This window comes from Geotrypetes seraphini, chromosome 14 (genome assembly GCF_902459505.1).
Source record: "Geotrypetes seraphini chromosome 14, aGeoSer1.1, whole genome shotgun sequence".
NCBI lineage: Eukaryota > Metazoa > Chordata > Amphibia > Gymnophiona > Dermophiidae > Geotrypetes > Geotrypetes seraphini.
In genome coordinates, this window is record NC_047097.1 from 32046559 (window position 1) to 32066719 (window position 20161).

Here is a 20161-nt window from a genome sequence, read left to right on the forward strand (position 1 = left end):
GGCAGTCAGCAGTAGCGGAATGCTCTCTTATGAGTAGCATGAAACCATAGTCTTTGTCATTTCTTGATCATTTTAGACATAGCAAAGATGCTCACGTATCACTAGGAGGCGTTAGAGGGCCGTCAGAGTTGTTAGAGCCATGTCCAAGTTTACTCAAAGGCAGACACGTTTAATCCCTATTTCTGTAGCGCCTGGTAGACTGGGTATGAATGGGTATATAACTCATCATGACCAGCAGGTGGAGACTGAAACAAAACTGTGGAATAGTACATAAGAGATACCTTTCCCTATTCCTATCAGTCTTCTTTCAGTCTCAGCAGGTGTGGGGAGCTGTACCCATCTCCCTTTGTAGGGCTGTTGGAATTTGTTTAGGGATCCTGGTCCCTATTTTTGTGCCAGATTAAGCTTGGGCGGGCCCTGTTTGGGGGTTTGTCTGACCTCAGGGGGTGTCAAACCTGGCGGGTCTCGTGCTGGGTCTCTCCCCTCCATTTCTTCCACCACCCAAAAATTTTTGCAGAGGAGCCTCAGCAGTGAGCCTTGTCCCCTAATTCAAGCAAGGAATATTGCTTTGAGAGCCAGTAGAGTCTGTTCTGTTAAAAAAAAAAATCCTGAGGTAGTGCTGGTCTGAAGGTTGCTTTCCTTTAAATTTGTTGTATTTACTGTTTTTTTACTACTAACCGGCACTTTTTTCCTAGATCACGTATGGAGCAATGAGCACTTTACAGGGGAAAAAGCAATCATTGTGCTCCAGATGCAAGGCATTCGTGGCCAGCCTGTGCAAGCGGTGTACAGGCTGGTGAGGTAGTGGAGCTCCTTGGCAGCCGCTGCAGGCATCCAGAGCTCCCCGACGCTAGTGCCTTGCGAGTCAACTGGGAGCAGTAGGGAAGCCTGGTCTTCTCCCACCGCCCACGGAAGGATTTCCTTAGCCGCCGACAGTAAGAGTGAAAAGGATTCCCTTACCGCCGGTTCAGCTCAAGACTCCCTCTCAGCTGATTTTGTAACAGCTGGTGCCGGCTTCCCTGCTTTAGTGGCTGGGACAGTTCAGGCTTCCCAACTGCTACAGGCCCTGGAGGGGTTATTTTTGGTGGGAACTTCACCATTTTCTCAGACAGGTCACTCCATTTTGTCTTCAACCTCAGGTGACCTTCCCCTTGCATTGGAAAAACAGGGGCAGGTTTCAGCTGGGCCCCCTGCTGTGGCAAGGAGTCCCATGAGAACCCTGGGGTTTCCCCCCCCTGATTTAATTTTTGCTTTGTGCAGAGCCTATTTTCAGGCGGCTGGGGATCCCACATGCCCCCAGGGGGTTTCGGGGGAGGGTTCAATCTGTACCCCCTGTGTCTTTGCCTCCTTCTTCTCCTTTGGCCTTCCCTCATCCAAGCGCCCGAGGGTGGCTTGGGATGAGGATTAGTGGTTAGAGGAGTATGTTGGCCTGGATGAGGACCTGGACCCTTTTGAGGATTTCCAGGATCCTCTCGAGGACATGGTAGCGGTTTTCCTGCCTTCCGGCAAAGAGGCATCCATGGTGCGCCTTTTTCAGAGGGATGAGCTACCAGACTTGATTCAGCAGGGCTCCTCGGTGCTGCGTTTTGAGGAAGCGCCACCAGAGACCCCACGTGTGTGTGTGGGGGGGGGACCTCTTCAAAAGTGGATCTGCGCTGCTTCCCGCTTTTTTCCTACGCATCAGGATATTCGAGAACTCGTACTGGCGCAGTGGAATACACTGGAGGTACCGTTTCAGTTGCTTTGGTCTTGTATGGAATGCAGCAGTACCGTTTGCTGCACAGCTGGTACCTCTGGTATGGCAGGGTGTCGAGGCGTTGGTTACCTCGATGACGAGGCACACCTCAGTGGTGACATAGCCTGCACAAATGAAGAACGATGGTGGTGTCAACGCTTGGCATGCATCGAGGGACTCGTTGCAGAGATTGCCTGTGATTCTAGTTTTGATGGTTTACCTAATCCGATGCAGAGTCTGATATTGCAAAATGCCTTGATGCTGGTACCATCGGTGTAGTCCTCTGAAGACATGTCCACTGTTCCCAAAAAGCTTCTCTTGTTGAGTCTTACAAGAATGCTTTTGCAGAGTGAGACAGCGAGTACTCGATTCTCCAGCCCAGAATATTGAATACACCATTTGTTCGGATCAGTGATGGAGATGGGCCAGTTACGACGAGTTCACTAATTGAACCTACTGGAATGCTTCGATATTCAAGGAAAAATAGCAGCGGCTAAGTCAAGAGTCGATTTTCACTCAGCACATTCAGTGCCCAAAGGCTGAGACAGAGGCACAAGGCCTGAACTGAGGATAAAAATTATTTTAAATGTTTTATTATTTGTACACTTGTTGTAAGATTAAAAAATGAATAAAGAATTTAAAAAATAATAATAATAAATTATTTTTTTTATAAATCTTGAAATTAAATACACTTGAATTTCCATCATATTCAACATTAATAATAAATGATAAAATTTAATCCCTCCCATATCCTATACATTCACATAAATCCTATAAAATTTTCTTTCCTTTTGATCTAGACAGTTAATAAAAATTCATAACCCCCTCACCCTCTCATTTGCATTGTACTTATAATGGAAAAATAGTATCTATTCATTACAATAATTTGTCAATGGCCCCCCAGATCTCTTTAAATTTCTTATAATTTTTGTATGGCTATGGTTCTTTCCATTTTATAAATGTGACATAACAAATTCCACCAAAAACTGTAATTGAGTCTACTCCAATTCTTCCAATTACTTGTGATATGTTGTATGGCGACCCCAGTCATAATCAATAGAAGTCTGTTATTTTTAGATGAAATTTGGCTCTTTGCTCTCATTGACATACCAAATAGAACTGTATCATAAGTTAATGCCACAGGATTTTCCAATAAACAATTTATTTGGGCCCATATTGATTTCCAAAACACCAAGATAAATAGACAATAGAATAATAAATAATCTAGAGTCCCTGCTTCATAGAAACATAGAAGATGACGGCAGAAAAGGGCCACAGCCCATCAAGTCTGCCCACTCCAACAACCCTACCCCCTTGAATTTACCCCCCTAGAGATCCCATATGTGTATCCCATTTCCTTTTAAAATCCTTCACGCTGCTGGCCTGAATCACCTGAGGTGAAAGTTCATTCCAACGATCGACCACCCTTTCGGTGAAGAAGAACTTCCTGGTGTCGCCATGAAATTTCCCACCCCTGATTTTCAGCGAATGGCCTCTTGTGGCAGAGGGGCCTTTAAAAAAGAAGATATCATCCTCCACCTCAATACGGCCGGTGATATATTTAAACGTCTCTATCATGTCTCCTCTCTCTCTACGTTCTTCAAGTGAATATAGCTGCAATTTATTCAGCCTTTCTTCATACGGGAGGTCTTTGAGTCCCGAGACCATTTTGGCCAGCATCTGTTAGACTTAGAGCTATCTAACTTTTGTAATCTAACTGGGGTCCAAAATGCTCCATGTAGAAGACTCTATAACAACTGGTACTACCACTGGCTGCTTCTAATTTAGTGGTGGCTGGGGATTTTAATGCTGTTATAGATCCTTTAATGGATAAAAAAACCTAGTAAAAATTAAAGTTGAAAACCTCGACAAAAAAATTTTAAAAAGAAGAACTTGTATACTCGAGAAAAAGAATAGCACGAAGACAAAATATAAGAATTTGAAAACTGGAAGGCAAAACCCATTTGGACAAAGTCCAGATACAACTTCTTCGCTCCACGGAAAATGAAGAACTGAGGAACCGTGGGAAGGTACTCACGCGAGCATGGTGTGGGCAGTCTCGAAGCTTTATTGAAGCTTAAAGTGACAGTACACTTTAACCTATGACATCCTCGGAACCCGGTATGGACAATATACCGGGTTCCGAGGATGTCACCCACATGTGAGAATATCTGTCTGCTGTTCCTGGATAACAACTGTTAACAGTAAGTAATATATATTTGCAAGAAATAGCAAATATAATAGAAGATACTGACCTGTCTAAATGTACTGCAGTTTGTATTAATTTTATATTTTTAAGTGTACAACGTATCATAATAAACTCAATTAATCAGAGCACTTGCATATCTTATCATAATAATCTAAACATACAAATGTAACCCTCTCCCCACCCTCCCTCAAATCTCTTCATTTATAATAAGAAACCTATATTTGTATCCCTCCCCCCTCCCATTACTATTTGTTGTATGACTAATAGAAAAATGGCATTTAATCATGACAAAAAGACGTTAATGGCTCCCAAATTTTAATAAAATTATTATAATTTCCATTTTGTATTGCTATTTATCTTTCCATTCTATATATGTGGCATAATTCATGTTAATCATGTGTATTCATTTGGGCACTATAGGGTAAATTTTTGCTCTTGCTAGCAATGTTATGATTTGAACTATCAATTGAGGCTAGTATGGCTATAACTCTTCCTATAGCAGTATATTAAAGTTTCTTGGATTTATTGTTCTATTGTCCATTTATTTTGGCTTTTTGGAAATCAATATGGAGGCCAAATAAATTGTTGATTGGAAAATCCAGTGGCATTATTGTATGATACTGTACTGTTTGGCATGTCAATGAAAGCTAAGAGTCAAATATCATCTAAGAACAACAGGCTATTACTTGTTATGACAGGAGTTGCCATACAACAAATTACAAGCAAGTGGAAAAATTGAAGGAAGCTTACCTATAGTTTTTTGTGGAATTCCTTGTGTCATATGTATAAAATGGAAAGAACATTAGCCACTCAGGGAATTTCAGGAGATTTGGGAGCCATTAACAAAATATTGTAATGTCTAAAAATTATTTTTTCCCTTTAAAAATGCACATCCGGGAGGGGGGGGTTGCTATGATAATGAATTTTGCTATATAGGTATGGGATTCATGATAGATGTTTTAGGTGCTGGAAATTGTGATTGATTAGGTGGGGGGATAAATTCTGATATGGATATTAATTTTTTTCTTTTTTTAATTCTTTATTCCTTTTTTTTTTGCCCCTAAAATGATCTTTATTGTTTAAAAAAAAAAGGCACAAAAAAGGGACTGCGGCATTTATTCAGTCAATCAAATGATGTAGAATCACATAACATTAGAATCCACATATGCTTTGTTCCTTTCTAATCATTCAACAAGTGTACAATAAAAAGTAATACATAGGCTCAAAAACAACATGTGATATGGATATTAATAGAATTTTAAGTGTGGTATTTCAGTATAAAATGTTGTATTTACTGTTACACTTATTGTAAGTTTTAAAAAGAATAAAGAATTGAGAAAAAAAAGAATGTTTCTTGGATTTTTCATAATCTGAATTCATTGTTGGGTTTCTTTAGTTAGAAGAGCAGAAATCGAAGAATGAGGCGATAAGCACCGAGCTGCGTTCCAAAATCACAGCATTATGGGGCAGACTTCAGACTCCTGATGAAGATAGAGATGCACTTGCCGTACACATGACTGGATCCAAACCCACAACAATTAAAGCAGTAAGAATTTGAAATTTATATTACCTTATTTAGGTCTGCCCCAGGTGCACGCTCCAAGGGGGTGCACAGCCGGCTGGGTCCGGAAGCTCCCGCGCTGCTGAAACGGCACCTCAGCGCAGCTGCCGTATTTTTTTCAAGAGAATAAATACGGCAGCTGAGCTGAAGTGCACAAAGGTCCCTCTGACGACTACTGCTGCTGCTGCTTCGGAAGAGATAAGTGACGTCGGAGGGGGTGGATCGGCAGCCGCAGTCATCGTGGGACCTTGCCGCAACTCCCTGCGTCTGCCAGCCCAGCTCCCCTCCAACGTCACTTACCTCTTCCGGAGCAGAGACAGCAGTAGTCGTCATCGCGGGACCTTGCTGATTTCGATGGATAGAGAAAGAAGCATAGTAGGGTGGTGGAAGGAGAAAAAGGGGGTCAGGGTGATATGGAAGCGTGGTGAAGGGTGAGAAAGGGTCAGGGTGGTATGGAAGGGTGAGAAAGAGGGTCAGGTTGGTATGGAAGCATGAAGTGAGAAAGGGGATCAGGGTGGTAAGGAAGGGTGTGAAGGTTGAGAGGGGGTCAGGGTGGTATGAAAGCATAGTGAAGGGTGAGAAAGGGGGTCAGGGTGGTAAGGAAGCATGGTGAAGGGTGAGAAAGGAGGTTGGTGGTATGGAAGCATGGTGAATGGTGAAAAGGGAGCAGATGCTGATGAAAGTGGGGGGAAGGTAGAAGAGAGAGCGAAATTCCAGACCATGGGGGTGTGGGAGAGATGGGAAGGGGAGGCATAAAGTTTCTGGAAGGGGAATAGAAGGAGAGAAAATGCCATATAGAAGGGGCAGAGAGAGGGTAGACAGTGGATGAAAGGAAGAGAGTGACAAGAAGACAAGGTAGAAAAAAAATTCTATTTTTTTGCTTTAGGGGAGATGCATCGCTGTTTCTGTGGTGTTGCATTGTATGCAGAGTCCAGCTTCTTGGTGCTTCAGTTTAACCTTTGTCTACGTATTTTTATTCTATCTCCCCATTTACAAAACTGTAGAGCGTTTTTTAGAGTTGGCATCTGAGCTGTTACCACCGTGGCTAAAAATCACACTACAGTTTTGTAAAAGGGGGAGGGGTTAGTTTGTGATTACATACTAGGCGAAGGTGTTTTCTGTGTCTATGTGTTCGAAATACATGGTTTTCAGTTAGGACTGACGGTGTAGGATTGATCTGTACTAGTCTGGCTTGTTTAGTTTTACAATGGGTTTATTGACATACTGCTCACTGCAGTATGTAAGATGCTGCCTTTTCCTAGGTACACTCTTGTGGATTGTTACTAAAAATCATGTTTTTCATACAGATGGGTGGGGGTGTCAAAAAATGATGGGCTCCAGGTGCCACATATGCTAGGTACGCCACTGCTTTCACTCATTACCAGCTCTCCTATCGTATAGCTGTACTTTGGGTTTCTGCTTCCTACATGCAAGATTTTACATTTCTCTACATTAAACTTCATCTGCCATCTCGTCGCCCGCTCTCCTAGTTCGTTCAGGTCCCTTTGTAAATCTTCACAGTACTCTTTAGTGCTAACACCACTAAATAGTTTGGTGTCGTCTGCAAATTTTATTTCTTCACACTTCGTCCCTGTTTCTAGATCATGAACATGAAGAAAATGCTATTATCCCAGGACAAGCAGGCAGCATATTCTCAACATGTGGGTGACGTCACCGACGGAGCCCCCTAGCGGACGTTTTCGCAAGCAGACTTGCTTGAAGACCTTCAAGCTTGCGATTGGCCCGTGCATGCGCACTTGCCCCTCCTGCCCAGTCTAGGGCATGCGTCTCCTCAGCGTGTCCTCAGTTCTCTGTTTTCCGCCGAGCCAGAAGCACTGCTCCCTTGCTTCGCGCGATCTCGTTGTCCCTCTTGCACTGCAGCTTGTTTGGTTAGTTTCAGTTGAGTCGCTGTGCCCACGTCTTTATTTTCCTTTCTTTTTCATTTTTTCAGTTCGTATATTTTTGACCGGGTTACCCGGTCTTACTCTGGCCACCTGGCCTTGTGGGGCTGCGGCCGTATTATTTTTCTTATGTCCTGGCCTCGTTCCAGGTTTAAAAACTGTACTAAGTGCAACCGGGTTATCTCCATCACCGACCCTCATCGTTGGTGTGTGGAGTGCCTGGATGCAGAGCAGCGCGCTGAGTCGTGTCCCCGTTGTGCGATTTTGCATCCGCGGGCTCTTAGTAGGAGGGAGGCCAAGATTCTCCAACTCTTTGGCCCCATGGATCCTGCAGGACAGGCCTCGAGCTCGGCCTTGAAGTCCTCGGCCTCGAAGTCCCCGTCGGCCTTGAAGGCTCTGGCCTCGGCTCCTCCTACTACTCCGGCCTCAGATAAGTCTCCTCTTTCCTCCTCAGGTGTGCCGGCAAAGAAGCCTACCTCGGAGTCTCATGTCAGTGCCAACTCTTCAGCGTCTTCGATACATCACTCTAAGCGTGCCTCCTCACAAAGGGAATACTCTTCCTCGAGGTCGCCCCCGAAGAAGCGCACTGCTACATCTATGATCCAACTACCTTTGGTCTTGGTGCCTATGTTCGAGGACATGCTTAAGGCTATACTTACCACGCAGCATTCCTCGGTGATGAGCCAGCTGGTCCCAACTTCGACGCCTCTGACCTCGGTCTCGATCCAGTCTTGGTCTGACCAGCCTGAGCGTCCCCTCGTATCTCGAGGCCATGCCCGCAAGACTCGCCGGGTTCCCTCGAGTGATTCTTCATCCCCTGAGTCACCTGTGAGTTTTCGAGGGTTCAAGCCAGGAGCCTGTTTTTCCCCCGCTACTATGTCGAGGCTTGCCCCTCCTAAAAAGCCCCGGTCTTCTCCACCCCTTCAGAGCAGGTCTCCGACTGCGAAATCTTCCAGGAACACGCTTGTCCTCGAGTTGGACTCTAGTTTGTGTTCCCCATCGAGGCAGCTGCCAGCCTTTAAGGGGTCTTCTTCGAAACCGGTGGAGAAATTTTCCTTTGCCCCGTCTTCTCTGAGGCTTCGCCAGCTGATTCCTTGGACCCCGGGGTCTTCCTCAGTCCACCTTGCACAGGGTCATTCCTCGATGCCCCCAGACACTTTAGTCGAGCCTCTTCGGTCTCCCAGTCGTGGGACTTTGAGGCCCCGGCTTACTATTCAAAGGAAATTTCTCCCTCTTTCTTGGCTGCCCCCAGATCTCGCTCGGGGTCTCTTCAGGAGAATGTGTCTTCTTCTTGAAACTCCTCCTTTACTCGTTTCATCTCTGACATGGGTAGGGCCTTGAACATGGACTTCCAGTCTGAGTCCCGTTATACCCAGGAATACCTGGCGGAAATGATTGTTGATCATCTGCCCCGTGAGGCGCTACGATTACCATTGCACCAGGTTCTCCGGAAGACTTTTCTCCAGAACCTGGAGACCCCATATGCGGTCACGGCCATTCCCTCCAAGTTGGAGTCTCGTTACCGGACGATCCTGGTTAAGGGGTTTGAAAGTTCTCAGCTTTCTCACTAATCCTTGGTGGTTGAGTCTTCCTTGAAGAAGTCTAACCCCTCAAATGTTTACGCTGCTGTCCCTCCGGGCAGGGAGGGCCATACGATGGACAAATTTGGGATCTTAACGTGGTCCTTGCGCGGACTCACTTGAAGTATCTTACTTGGGAGGTGGTGTTTCTTATTGCTCTCACTTCTGCCCGTTGGGTCAGTGAGCTTCAAGCCTTGGTTGCGGACCCTCCTTTCACTGTCTTCCATCATGATAAGGTGGTTCTCCATAACCATCCTAAGTTCTAGCCTAAGGTTGTTTCTGATTTTCACATCAACCAATCTATTGTTCTTCCTGTGTTTTTTCCGAAGCCCCATTCTCACCCTGGAGAAGTGGCTCTGCATTCTCTTGACTGTAAGCGTGTGCTGGCCTCATCATACTGCTCCCCAGCTGTTCATCTCCTTCGATCCTAATTGCTTGGGTCGTTCTGTTTCTAAGCGGACCATTTCTAACTGGTTGGCCGCTTGTATCTCTTTTTGTTATGCTCAGGCTGGTCTCTCCCTCCTGGGTCGAGTCACTGGCCATTAGGTCAGAGCGATGGCAGTGTCTGTTGCTTTCTCCACTCTACTCCGCTTGAGAAAATCTGTAAGGCTGCCATTTGGTCCTTGGTTCATACCTTTACCTCTCACTACTATCTGGATACTTTCTCCAGGCATGAAGGCCACTTTGGCCAGTCCGTTTTACAAAATCTGTTCTCCTAAATTGCCAACTCTCCCTCCATCCCATTCTGGTTAGCTTGGAGGTCTCCCACATGTAGAGAATATGCTGCCTGCTTGTCCTGGGATAAAGCACAGTTACTTACCGTAACAGGTGTTATCCAGGGACAGCAGGCAGATATTCTTGCGTCCCACCCACCTCCCCATGGTTGGCTTCTTTGCTTGCTATCTGAACTGAGGACATGCTGAGGAGACGCATGCCCTAGGCAGAGCGGGAGGGGCATGCGTGCATGCGTGGGCCAATCGCAAGCCTGAAGGTCTTCAAGCAAGTCTGCTTGCGAAAACGTCTGCTAGGGGGCTCCGTCTGTGACATTGCCCACGTGTTGAGAATATCCGCCTGCTGTCCCTGGATAACACCTGTTACGGTAAGTAACTGTGCTTTTCATGGAAAGTGTGATGAATTTGTGGAATGGCCTCCCTGTGAAAGTAGTGAAGACACTGTATCTGAATTCAAATTTGGGACAAGTACAAAGGGATAATAGTTGATCACATGAATGGTCTTTTTATCTGCCTTCATTTTTCTTTTTTTCTTTAATTCCTGTTTGTAAGAGAAAGAAACATGTGTTGTGAAAAATGTGACTTGGGTCGTTAGCATTCTCCTTCTCTGATCTCTATAGTTGCAGGCTGAATTGGAACGTTTGGATGAACTGAAGCTTCAGAACATTAAAGAGGTTGTTAAGAAGGTTCGAACAGAGTTGACAGCTTACTGGGATAAATGCTTCTACAATGACGAGCAGAGGAAGAATTTTGCTCCATTCTATGATGGTTTGTTTTTCATATTTCAGCATTAGCTTTAAAACTATTATTTTCACTTTGGCCTGTTTAATATAGCAAACTCATTTCATCTGGTTCATTTTAAAAGTGGTTTCTGCTGATTCAGTAAAATCTCAACTGATATTATACTTCTGGTTGGTATCCTGCTACAATTTTGGCAGTGGCTGCAAGGATGCTTCCTTATAGTTCCTGTCAAAATTGGACAGACGAAAGGAGACTGGAAAGCAACATAATCTCAAAGCACAGCTGTACAGAGAAGGGAAGTAATTAGAGAGCTGCGCGGGGACAGAAATCAAACCCGTCCCCGTCCGTCCCCACTGGAATCAAACTCGTCCCCATCCGTCCCCGCTGGAATCAAATCAATCCCCGCCTGTCCCCATAAACTTCAGAATTCATTATTTCTTTTTTTCCCCAAAATTCTTTATTCATTTTTCATCTTACATCAAGTACACAATATTACATCATTTAAAACTTTTACACATCACTTGAATTTCATTCTATTATCATTGTAAATACATAAACTTATTCCCTCCCCACCTACCCTTCCCTCAAATATTTCAATCAAAATTATCATATTATTCTTATCTATTGATTAACCTTTAAATAGAACTTTATACCATCCTCCCACCCCCTATGTATAAATATACTGTCAGTGGAAAATGATGTCTAATCATTACAATAATTTGCCAATGGCCCCCAGATCTTTTTAAAATTATTATAATTTCCTTTCTGTATAGCAATTGTTCTTTCCATTTTGTAAATGTGGTACAACGAATTCCACCAGAATGTATAGCTAAGATTATTCTAATTTTTCCAATTACTGGTGAATTCGTTATTTCATTTAATTATGCTACTGAATTAAAGGCTCTGGTTTCCATGTTTATTGTAAATTTGATAAAACGCTTATTAAAATACTAAGCATATTACAGCAATAAAATAGGGATAAGAACAGAGGTAAAACCAGAATTAAAAACAACAATATTAAATAGACTAAATATACTCAGACGAACAAGACACAAAATAAATGTAATAAGAACAAAAGGATAGTGGGGAACTACAGTAAATACAAAAAAGAAAACATATATGGGAGAAAACAAAAGGACTAAGGGGTTGATTAAGAAAAGAATAGTAGCTTAATTAGCCAAAAGCATCAATGAATAAGAAGATAAGTGGAAAATGCATTCCAGAGTGTGGGTGCGGAAACTGAGAATATTGTTGTTCTACGGGTATTTATTATTTTTAAAGAAGGAACCCAAAGTAGATGCTGTCCAGAGGATCTTAAGGATCTATTAGATTCATAAGGTGTAAGATTTTTATCAAACAATGCTGGTAGAGACCCAGACACTTTATTAATTTAGAAATATTAATTGGGAAGAATACATACTTTGTAAACGGGTTTCTTCCAGAGCCTCTAATGTAAATATAAATACTCAGCTGATGAGGACTCCTAAGCTGTCAGCTGAGGACTTCCTTTGCAGTTGCCCGGGGGTCCCTTTTGCCTGGCTTGGCAGGCAGCAGTAGCGTCCCTGAGTCACAGATGCTGGCACCTCAGTGGCTCATGGATGTTGCCAGCGACTGCCATGCTTGGTGGAGGGGAGTTCTGGCCATCTCTAGAGAAGGTCCTCTGCTTGTGCTTGGGGATTCCCACCAGTCACAGTAGAAATAAACCCAGAAATGCATTTCCTTTTCTTTTGAAAACTATACAAAGACATCTGCATCTGCTATATACATTTCCCAAAGCTGACATATTTTAGTCAATAAATTCCACTTTTTACTTTTGTTGTCTGGAGACTTATTTTTCCATCAAGTTGATCCTAATTTCTTGTTTCCGCTTTCCCTTCTTATGTAAATCCTTCTGTTGCTGTCCACCCATGCCCAATTCTCCTTTTCTATTTCCTCAGAAAACAAATGTAGGGAGAGTGGGAAAAGTGTGGCACCGTGGTTAAAGCTACAGCCTCAGCCCCCCGAGGTTGTGGATTCCAACCCACGCTGCTCCTTCTGACCCTGGGCAAGTCACTTAATCCCCCTAGATAGATTGTGAGCCCGCTGGGTCAAGGCATGGAAAAATGCTTGAGTACCTGAATAAATACATGTAAACCGTTCTGATCTCCCCTGGGAGAATGGTATAGAAAATTAACATAAGAACTGCCATCTCCGGATCAGACCTTTGGTCCATCAAGTCCGGCGATCCGCACACGCGGAGGCCCTGCCAGGTGTACACCTGGCATAATTTATAGTCCACCATATCTTTATATGCCTCTCTTAAGGAGATATGCATCTAGTTTGCTCTTGAAGCCTAGGACGGTCGATTCCGCAATAATCTCCTCTGGGAGGGCATTCCAGGCGTCAACCACTCTCTGAGTGAAGCAGAACTTCCTGACATTAGTCCTGAACCTGTCCCCCCTTAGCTTCATTACATGTCCTCTAGTCCGTGTCAAATTGGACAATGTAAATAATCTTCTCTGCTCTATTTTGTCGATTCCTTTCAGTATTTTGAAGGTCTCGATCATATCCCCACGCAGTCTCCTTTTCTCAAGGGAGGATAATCCTAGTGTTATAAGTCTGTCCTCGTATTCCAGTTTCTCCATACCCTTCACCAGTTTTGTTGCTCGTCTCTGCACCCTCTCCAGCAGTTTTATATCCTTCTTTAGGTTGGGAGACCAATGTTGGACGCAGTATTCCAAGTGTGGTCTGACCATTGCCCTATAAAGCGGCATTATAATTTTCTCCGATCTACTCAAGATTCCTTTCTTTATCATGCCCAACATTCTATTTGCCTTCTTTGCCGCTGCCGCGCATTGTGCCGACGGCTTCAGGGTCCTATCTATCAGTACACCCAGGTCCTTTTCTTGTTCACTCTTCCCCAGAGTTGCACCTGACATTGTATACTCGTATTCCTTATTCTTATTGCCTAAATGCATTACCTTGCATTTCTCCACATTGAACTTCATCTGCCATTTCTCCGCCCATGTTTCTAACTGACACAAGTCGCTCTGGAGTTTCTCTCTATCCTCATGCGATCTGATCGCCCGGCATAGTTTTGTATCGTCTGCAAACTTGATGATCTCACTGGATGTTCCTTCCTCCAGGTCATTGATATAAATATTAAAAAGGATCGGCCCAAGTACCGAGCCCTGGGGTACACCACTAGTCACTTTCTCCCAGTCGGAGAACTTCCCATTTATGCCCACTCTCTGCTTTCGGTTTTCCAGCCATTTGCCTATCCATCTTTGTATATCCCCCTCTATGCCATGGCTTTGTAGTTTCCTGAGAAGTCTTTCGTGTGGAACTTTGTCGAACGCTTTCTGGAAGTCCAAGTATATTATGTCCACCGGCTTCCCACTATCAATTTGCTCGTTCACGGTCTCAAAAAATTGGAGTAAATTCGTCAAACATGATTTCCCTTTCCTGAATCCATGTTGACTGGGTTTCATCAAGTCGTGTGCGTCCAAGTGCCGGACTATGCTATCCTTGATCAGTGCTTCAACCATCTTGCCGGGGACAGACGTAAGACTCACAGGTCTATAGTTGCCCGGTTCCCCTCTCGATCCTTTTTTGAAAATTGGGGTGACGTTCACTATCCTCCAGTCGTCCGGTATCTGTCCAGTTTTGATTGTCAGGTTTGCAAGTTTTTGCAATAACTCTCCGATTTCAACCTTCAATTCCTTTAAGACTCTCGGGTGAATTCCATCCGGTCCAGGGGATTTGTCACTTTTAAGTTTGTCGATCTGATAGTATATCTGGTCTAAGTCCACCTCAACTGTGGTGAGGCTGTCTTCTATTTCTCCTGCAAACACTTTCTCCGCTTCAGGTATTGTTGAGGTGTCCTCCTTCGTAAAGACGGACGCAAAGAAGGAATTTAGTTTGTCTGCGATTTGTTTATTTTCCTTGATGTACCCTTTTCTTCCCTGGTCGTCCAGGGGTCCCACTGCCTCTTTTGCAGGTTTTTTCCCTTTCACGTATCTAAAGAAGGGCTTGAAGTTTTTGGCCTCCTGGGCTATTTTTTCCTCATATTCCTGTTTTGCATAAATAAAGACAGAATTAATGTCTTTACACTGTGAATGGAATAAATTATACATAAGAACCACATCATACATGTAAAGCTGTGAATGAAATTAATTATGTGCGAGAGCACATCGTACATGAAAATCAAAAAAGACAGATTTAGAACTCATAGCAAGCACTTTAAATACCAATTAAAAAATAAAAAAATCAGTCATAACAATAAAGAGCCCATACAACAGGAATAAATTAGGCATAAAAATCAATAAAAGCAGACTTTTTTTTTTTAAATAATTCTTTATTCATTTAAAAACTTTCATCAAGTGTACAAAAATTGCAACACAATAACATAGATTTAACCACTTGTACATCTTATCATTATAACTTATAGTTGTAAATATAACCCTCCCTCTCCCATCCTGAAATCCCTTTAGTAATTTTTATTTTTCATATAATAGAAACCCTCCCCCTACCCCACCCTTATCTTACATATTAAATATAGAAATATTAGGAAAATGGCATCAATCATGACAAAAGGACGTTAATGGTTCCCAAATTTTCATGAAGTTTTTATCATTTCCATTTTGCACCGCTATTGATCTTTCCATTCTGTATATGTGGCAAACTGAATTCCACCAAAATTTAAAATTGAGCCTACTATGGTCTTTCCAGTTATTAGTAATATGTTGAATGGCTACTCCGGTCAAAATCAATAAAAGTTTGTTATTACACATTGATATCTGACTCTTTTTTCTCATAGACATACCAAAAAGTACAGCATCATAAGTTAATGCTACGTGATTTTCCAATAAACAATTTACTTGATCCCAGATTGAGTTCCAAAAGGCTAAGATATGGGGACAATAGAACAAAAGATGATCTAAAGTCCCTATATCCAGATTACAATGCCAGCATCTATTAGACAAAGAACTATTTAACTTTTGCAATCTAACTGGGGTCCAAAAAGCTCTATGTAACAAAAAAAACCAAGTTTGTTTCATAGACGCTGACATTGTACATCTCATTCTCCAAGACCAAATTTGTGGCCATTGAGATGCTGAAATATCCCTAAGAGTATTTTTAGGCTTTTTTTTAACCAATTCACTAATAGTTTTATACCAGTGTGCGGCCTGATGTCCCAGAAAGTCCGCCTGAAAACATAAAAATTCTATGCTAGGTTGATTATTCAAATTTTTCCATTCATATAATTGCAATAAAAGCAGACTTAAAACTGGGGTTGTGGGAGCAAGAGGAGGGAGTTGGAATATATCAAGAATGTTCACTTTTCAATTCAGATTAGCTACTTATAATATCCTTTTTTTTATAGAGGAGTATTCGGAGAATCTTCTATATCAACATGATGCTGAACTTATGCGGCTAAAACAATACTATGAAGTTTATAAAGAGATGTTTGAATCTGTGCAGAAGTGGGAGGAGAGCTGGAAATTGTACCTTGATTTGGAGGTAATTTATCAGACTTTATTGTATTAGGTGGTTCCCTAAATAGAGAAAATATTTGCAAATATCTGAACTCAGACAAACAATGGGCCTTCTAGTGTCCGTCATGAAAGTGATGCATTTAGCATTTGTAGATCATCATAATGTTAAATTGATTTTTGATTTTTCTAGTGCAAAAGGAAGGAAGGAACATTTAAATTAAATCAGTAATTTAAAAAGAGGGTAAAGTTGGGCAGACTGGATGGACTATTCGAGTCTTTATCTGCCGTCATCTACTATGTTAGTATGAGTCTTGAACCAGCAAGTTTGTATTTGGCATCATCTACCTTTTTGTGGGGATAAGAGTTCATACTGACCTCTACAGCCTGCAGGTCAGATCAGGTCTCTGGGATCGGGAGCCACCTCACTCTTGGTTCGTCCACTAAAGCGTAGAGTGCAGGCTCCATGGTTCTGTGGAGGTACGCTGGGATCGGAACCGGACCATGGGTCTTCCCTAATTTTCCGGTGAGGTCCTGAAAGTCCCTGCCTGGGGTGACTGGGAAGGTGAGGCAGTTAGAAGATCTGAAATCCAGTTTTATCCCAGGACAAGCAGGCAGCATATTCTTGACTGATGGGTGACGGAGCCCCGGTACGGACAAATTTAGAGTGATTGCACTCTAAGAACTTGGAAAGTTCTAGTAGGCTGCACCGCGCACGCGCGAGTGCCTTCCCGCCCGACAGAGGCGCGCGGTCCCCAGTTTCTTAGTTTCCGCGGAGCTAAGAAGTCGCACTTTTCAACGGCTGTTGAAAAGATTTTTTCCTGACACCTTCCCGCTCGCGAAATCTGTTAGGAAATTGTATTTCCTTTTTTTTTCTTTCTTATATAAAAAAAAAAAAAAATTACTTTCTTTTTTCTTTTCTTTAATCAGTTTTGCCCCGGCGGGGCCTGCTGCCACCATCGAGGCCTCAGCCTTCGATTTGGCAGAAGCCGTTTTTCCTTTCATGCCCCCCCAGCCAGGGTTTAAGAAGTGCCAGCAGCCTGGCTAGACTCTCTTCATATTCTAACCACGAGGTGATATTCTTTTTGATGCTTCCTGTGCTCTTTCCAGTTTTCCATGGTTTTGTCCTTTTTTCCATTTCCGGAATGAATTCTTCTTATCTCCTATCGCTTTCTTTACTTCTTTAGTTATCCACGCCGGGTCTTTTGTTCGGCTTTTTTTGCATCCTTTTCTAAATCTGGGGATATACATATTTTGCGCCTCTCTCACCATGTCCTTGCTCTACAGTCTGCGATCTCTTTAAGCTGTTTCTAAGTTTCTTCCTTACCATTACTCTCATAGCTTCGTAGTTTCCTTTCTTGAAATTAAAAGTTGTTGCTGTGATTCTCTTCCCCTTTGATACTCCTACTTCAACTTTGAACTTGATCATATTGTGATCGCTGTTTCCCAACGGCCCCACTACTTCCACTTCTTTTGCAGGTCCTCTTAGCCCATTGAGGATTAGATCCAAAGCATTGTTTATTTGCAGCTCTGTACTTCAGGCAAATGGAGCCATGTTCTTTTCCAATGATCATGGTGGTGGTGTTGACTGCCCATCTGCGCTTGCAAGGCATGCTAGGCCATCCGTCCCAAGCCGACTGGCTGTTTAGGGCCCCCTCAAAAGAGGAGGGCCACCGGGCAGTTCACCATGCGGTGCACTTGCTGGAGCGTCTAAAGTTTTCAACTTGAAAATTCATTGAGTACCACTGCAAGCATTGGACTATCTGGGAGTCTGGTTTCACAAGGTACGAACCAGGTGTTTCTTCTGGACTCCATTGCGCTCGAGCTATGGAGTGTCATTCGGGCTCTGTTGCAGGTTCCGGCGCTGACGGCCTGGCTGTACCTGCAAGTCTTGGGTCTCATTGTTGCGACCATGGATGTGTTTCTGTGGGCCAGAGCACGACTTTGACCTCTTCAGCTATCTCTCCTGGATAGATGGAACTCTCGGCGAGCTTGGTTGCTGTGGGGGCTGTCTCCTTTGATGCTAGGCAGAGGGTTTCCTCTGAGGGTCCTGGACTGGGTGACTGACGACGGATGCGAGACTGTCCCGTTGGGGGGCAGTTTGCAAAACTCCTGGTGCAAGGCTGGTGGATGGCGCTGGAGTGCAGATGGTCCATCAATCGCCTGGAACTTCAAACGCTCCGGCTGGCCATATTGCAGGTTGAACTCTGTCTCCATCGGAAGGCTATTCGGTGTTCTCCGACAACACGACAGTGGTAGCTTATGTCAACCGTCGGGGGGAGGGGGTGGTGGCACACATTGTCCCCTGCTGAGTCTGGTGACTCGGATGCTCTCTTCCTGGGGAAAAGTATCGGGTGACCTTGTCCGGCCCACGTGGTTGGCATAGGCCCTGTTCAGGCAGACTTTCTGAGTTGTCTTATTCTGGACCATGGAGATGGGTCCTTATCTGGGATAGTGTTCGAGGCCTTCGTTCTGTGGTGGGGCTGTCTTGTCTTTGATCTGATAGCGTCTGCCAGATTCTTCACACACCCCTTCTTATGTGTTCCTACATAGGGCTATTACCTGGTATAAAATAAAGGGGGCATCAGAGCCCTTTGATGGAGGAGGAATTGAAAACCTGAAATGAATTCCTTCTGCATGATTCATGAGCATGAGGAGAATACCCTATTGTCCAGAATGATACACCTATCTTTAGAAAAGATATTAGTAAGGTAAAAACCTAATCTTTTAAAGGATTTTTATAGTTACAAGCTAGGGCAAAGGAGGGCTTTTTTAAAGTGTGAAATTTTATATGGTATAGGGTAAAGACCCTGTAGGATGCTTGGATTGACTTTTTTTCTGTAGAAAATTGTTTTATTTGCCTTTTGTTCAAATGGCTGCATTTTTGTTTGTACAGAGAAAAGCAACAGATCCAAATAGATTCACAAACCGTGGAGGAAATCTTTTGAAAGAAGAGAAACAAAGAGCCAAACTCCAGAAAACATTACCAAAGGTATACATTTAGCTATTCTGTATGGACTATAGGTTAATAGGCTTTGCAGGAATCTCCAAAAATTGTGGCCATTGGAAGTGGCTCATAGATGTTTGATCTAAAGGTTTCACTTTGCAGTTTTCTAGGAAGTGGAAATATGCTGCTCTTTAGCATCTCTCCAGACCCGGTACAGCTCCACTGATGGGTAATAGCTCAGCATGACCAGCAGGTGGAGACTGAGACAAAATCTTTTGGTTATAGTAGAAATAGCTATGCTTCCCTGTCATACCCCAGTCTACTCTCATTCTCCAGCAGGTGTGGTGAGCTATTGCAGTCTTCGCTCTTTAGTGTTAGAACTGTTGGAATTTGTGTTGTGGCCTTGTCCACATCTGTGCCAGACTGAGCTTGGGCAGACCCAGTTTGGGGATCCATCCGACCTCGGGGGTGGGTGTCACACTTGACAGGTCACGAGTTGAGTCCCTCCCTTTCCCCAAAATTTTGTAGAGATTACTCAGCCATAAGCCTTGCCACTGATACTACTGGCAAGGCAATATGGCTTAGAGAGCCAGTGGAGTATGTTCTGGAAAAAAAAATTCTGAGGCAGTGCTGGTCTGAAGAGAGCTCTCTCTTTTCTGTAATTGTATTTTTATTGTTAACCGGCACCTTGTTTTTTCTAGCTAGGTCGTGTATCGTGCAACGAGCACTTTTAAAAGAAAAAAGTGCTCATTGTGTTCCATACACGAGTTATCTTTGGCTTTCCTGTGCTCGTGTGCAGGCCACTGCGAAGGGGAATCCTCACCGTCTTTGGGTGCCGACGAGCCAGGATTCCCCTTCGTGAATATCTCGCTCGCCGGCAGTTGACAGCAGGGAAGCCTGGGCTTCCCCCGCCACCCACGCATGGATTTCCTCAGCCGCCAACGGTCAGGGAAATAAGGTTTCCCTTACCCCCATCTCTACCCTCCTCGCTTCCCCTCCCCTTCTCTCTCTACGTCTTCTCACCTGTCTCTTCTTCAAATGCCTATAATTTTATGGTGAATGTCAATTGTAACCCATTCTGAGCTCCCAGAGGAACAGGATAGAAATCTAAACAAACAAATAAATATATAAACCGCTGATGCTACTGGGGATTCCCTTACCACTGCTGCTGTCTTGCTTGATTTAGCGGCTGGGATGATTTAGGATTCTCAGCCGCTACAGGCCTCGGGGGGGAGGAGGGGGGGATATTTTCAGCAGAATCTGCTCCGTTTTGGGCGGAAAA

The 20161-nt window shown here is 43.7% G+C and overlaps 1 protein-coding gene across 6 annotated transcripts in view; it reads left to right on the forward strand.

Annotated features, from left to right (window-relative positions):
- PRC1 (protein regulator of cytokinesis 1) overlaps nucleotides 1-20161 on the forward strand; it is a 137442-nt gene that overhangs the window by 44967 nt on the left and 72314 nt on the right. For all 6 annotated transcript variants that reach the window (XR_004537025.1, XR_004537026.1, XM_033921030.1 and 3 more), the window contains exons 6-9: nucleotides 5341-5490; nucleotides 10338-10485; nucleotides 15824-15960; nucleotides 18829-18924. Coding sequence is in view for 4 of the 6 variants with exons in the window: in XM_033921030.1 (XP_033776921.1) it covers nucleotides 5341-5490; nucleotides 10338-10485; nucleotides 15824-15960; nucleotides 18829-18924 (531 nt within the window). In the remaining 2 variants the exon portion in view is untranslated. The remainder of the gene's footprint in view (nucleotides 1-5340; nucleotides 5491-10337; nucleotides 10486-15823; nucleotides 15961-18828; nucleotides 18925-20161) is intronic.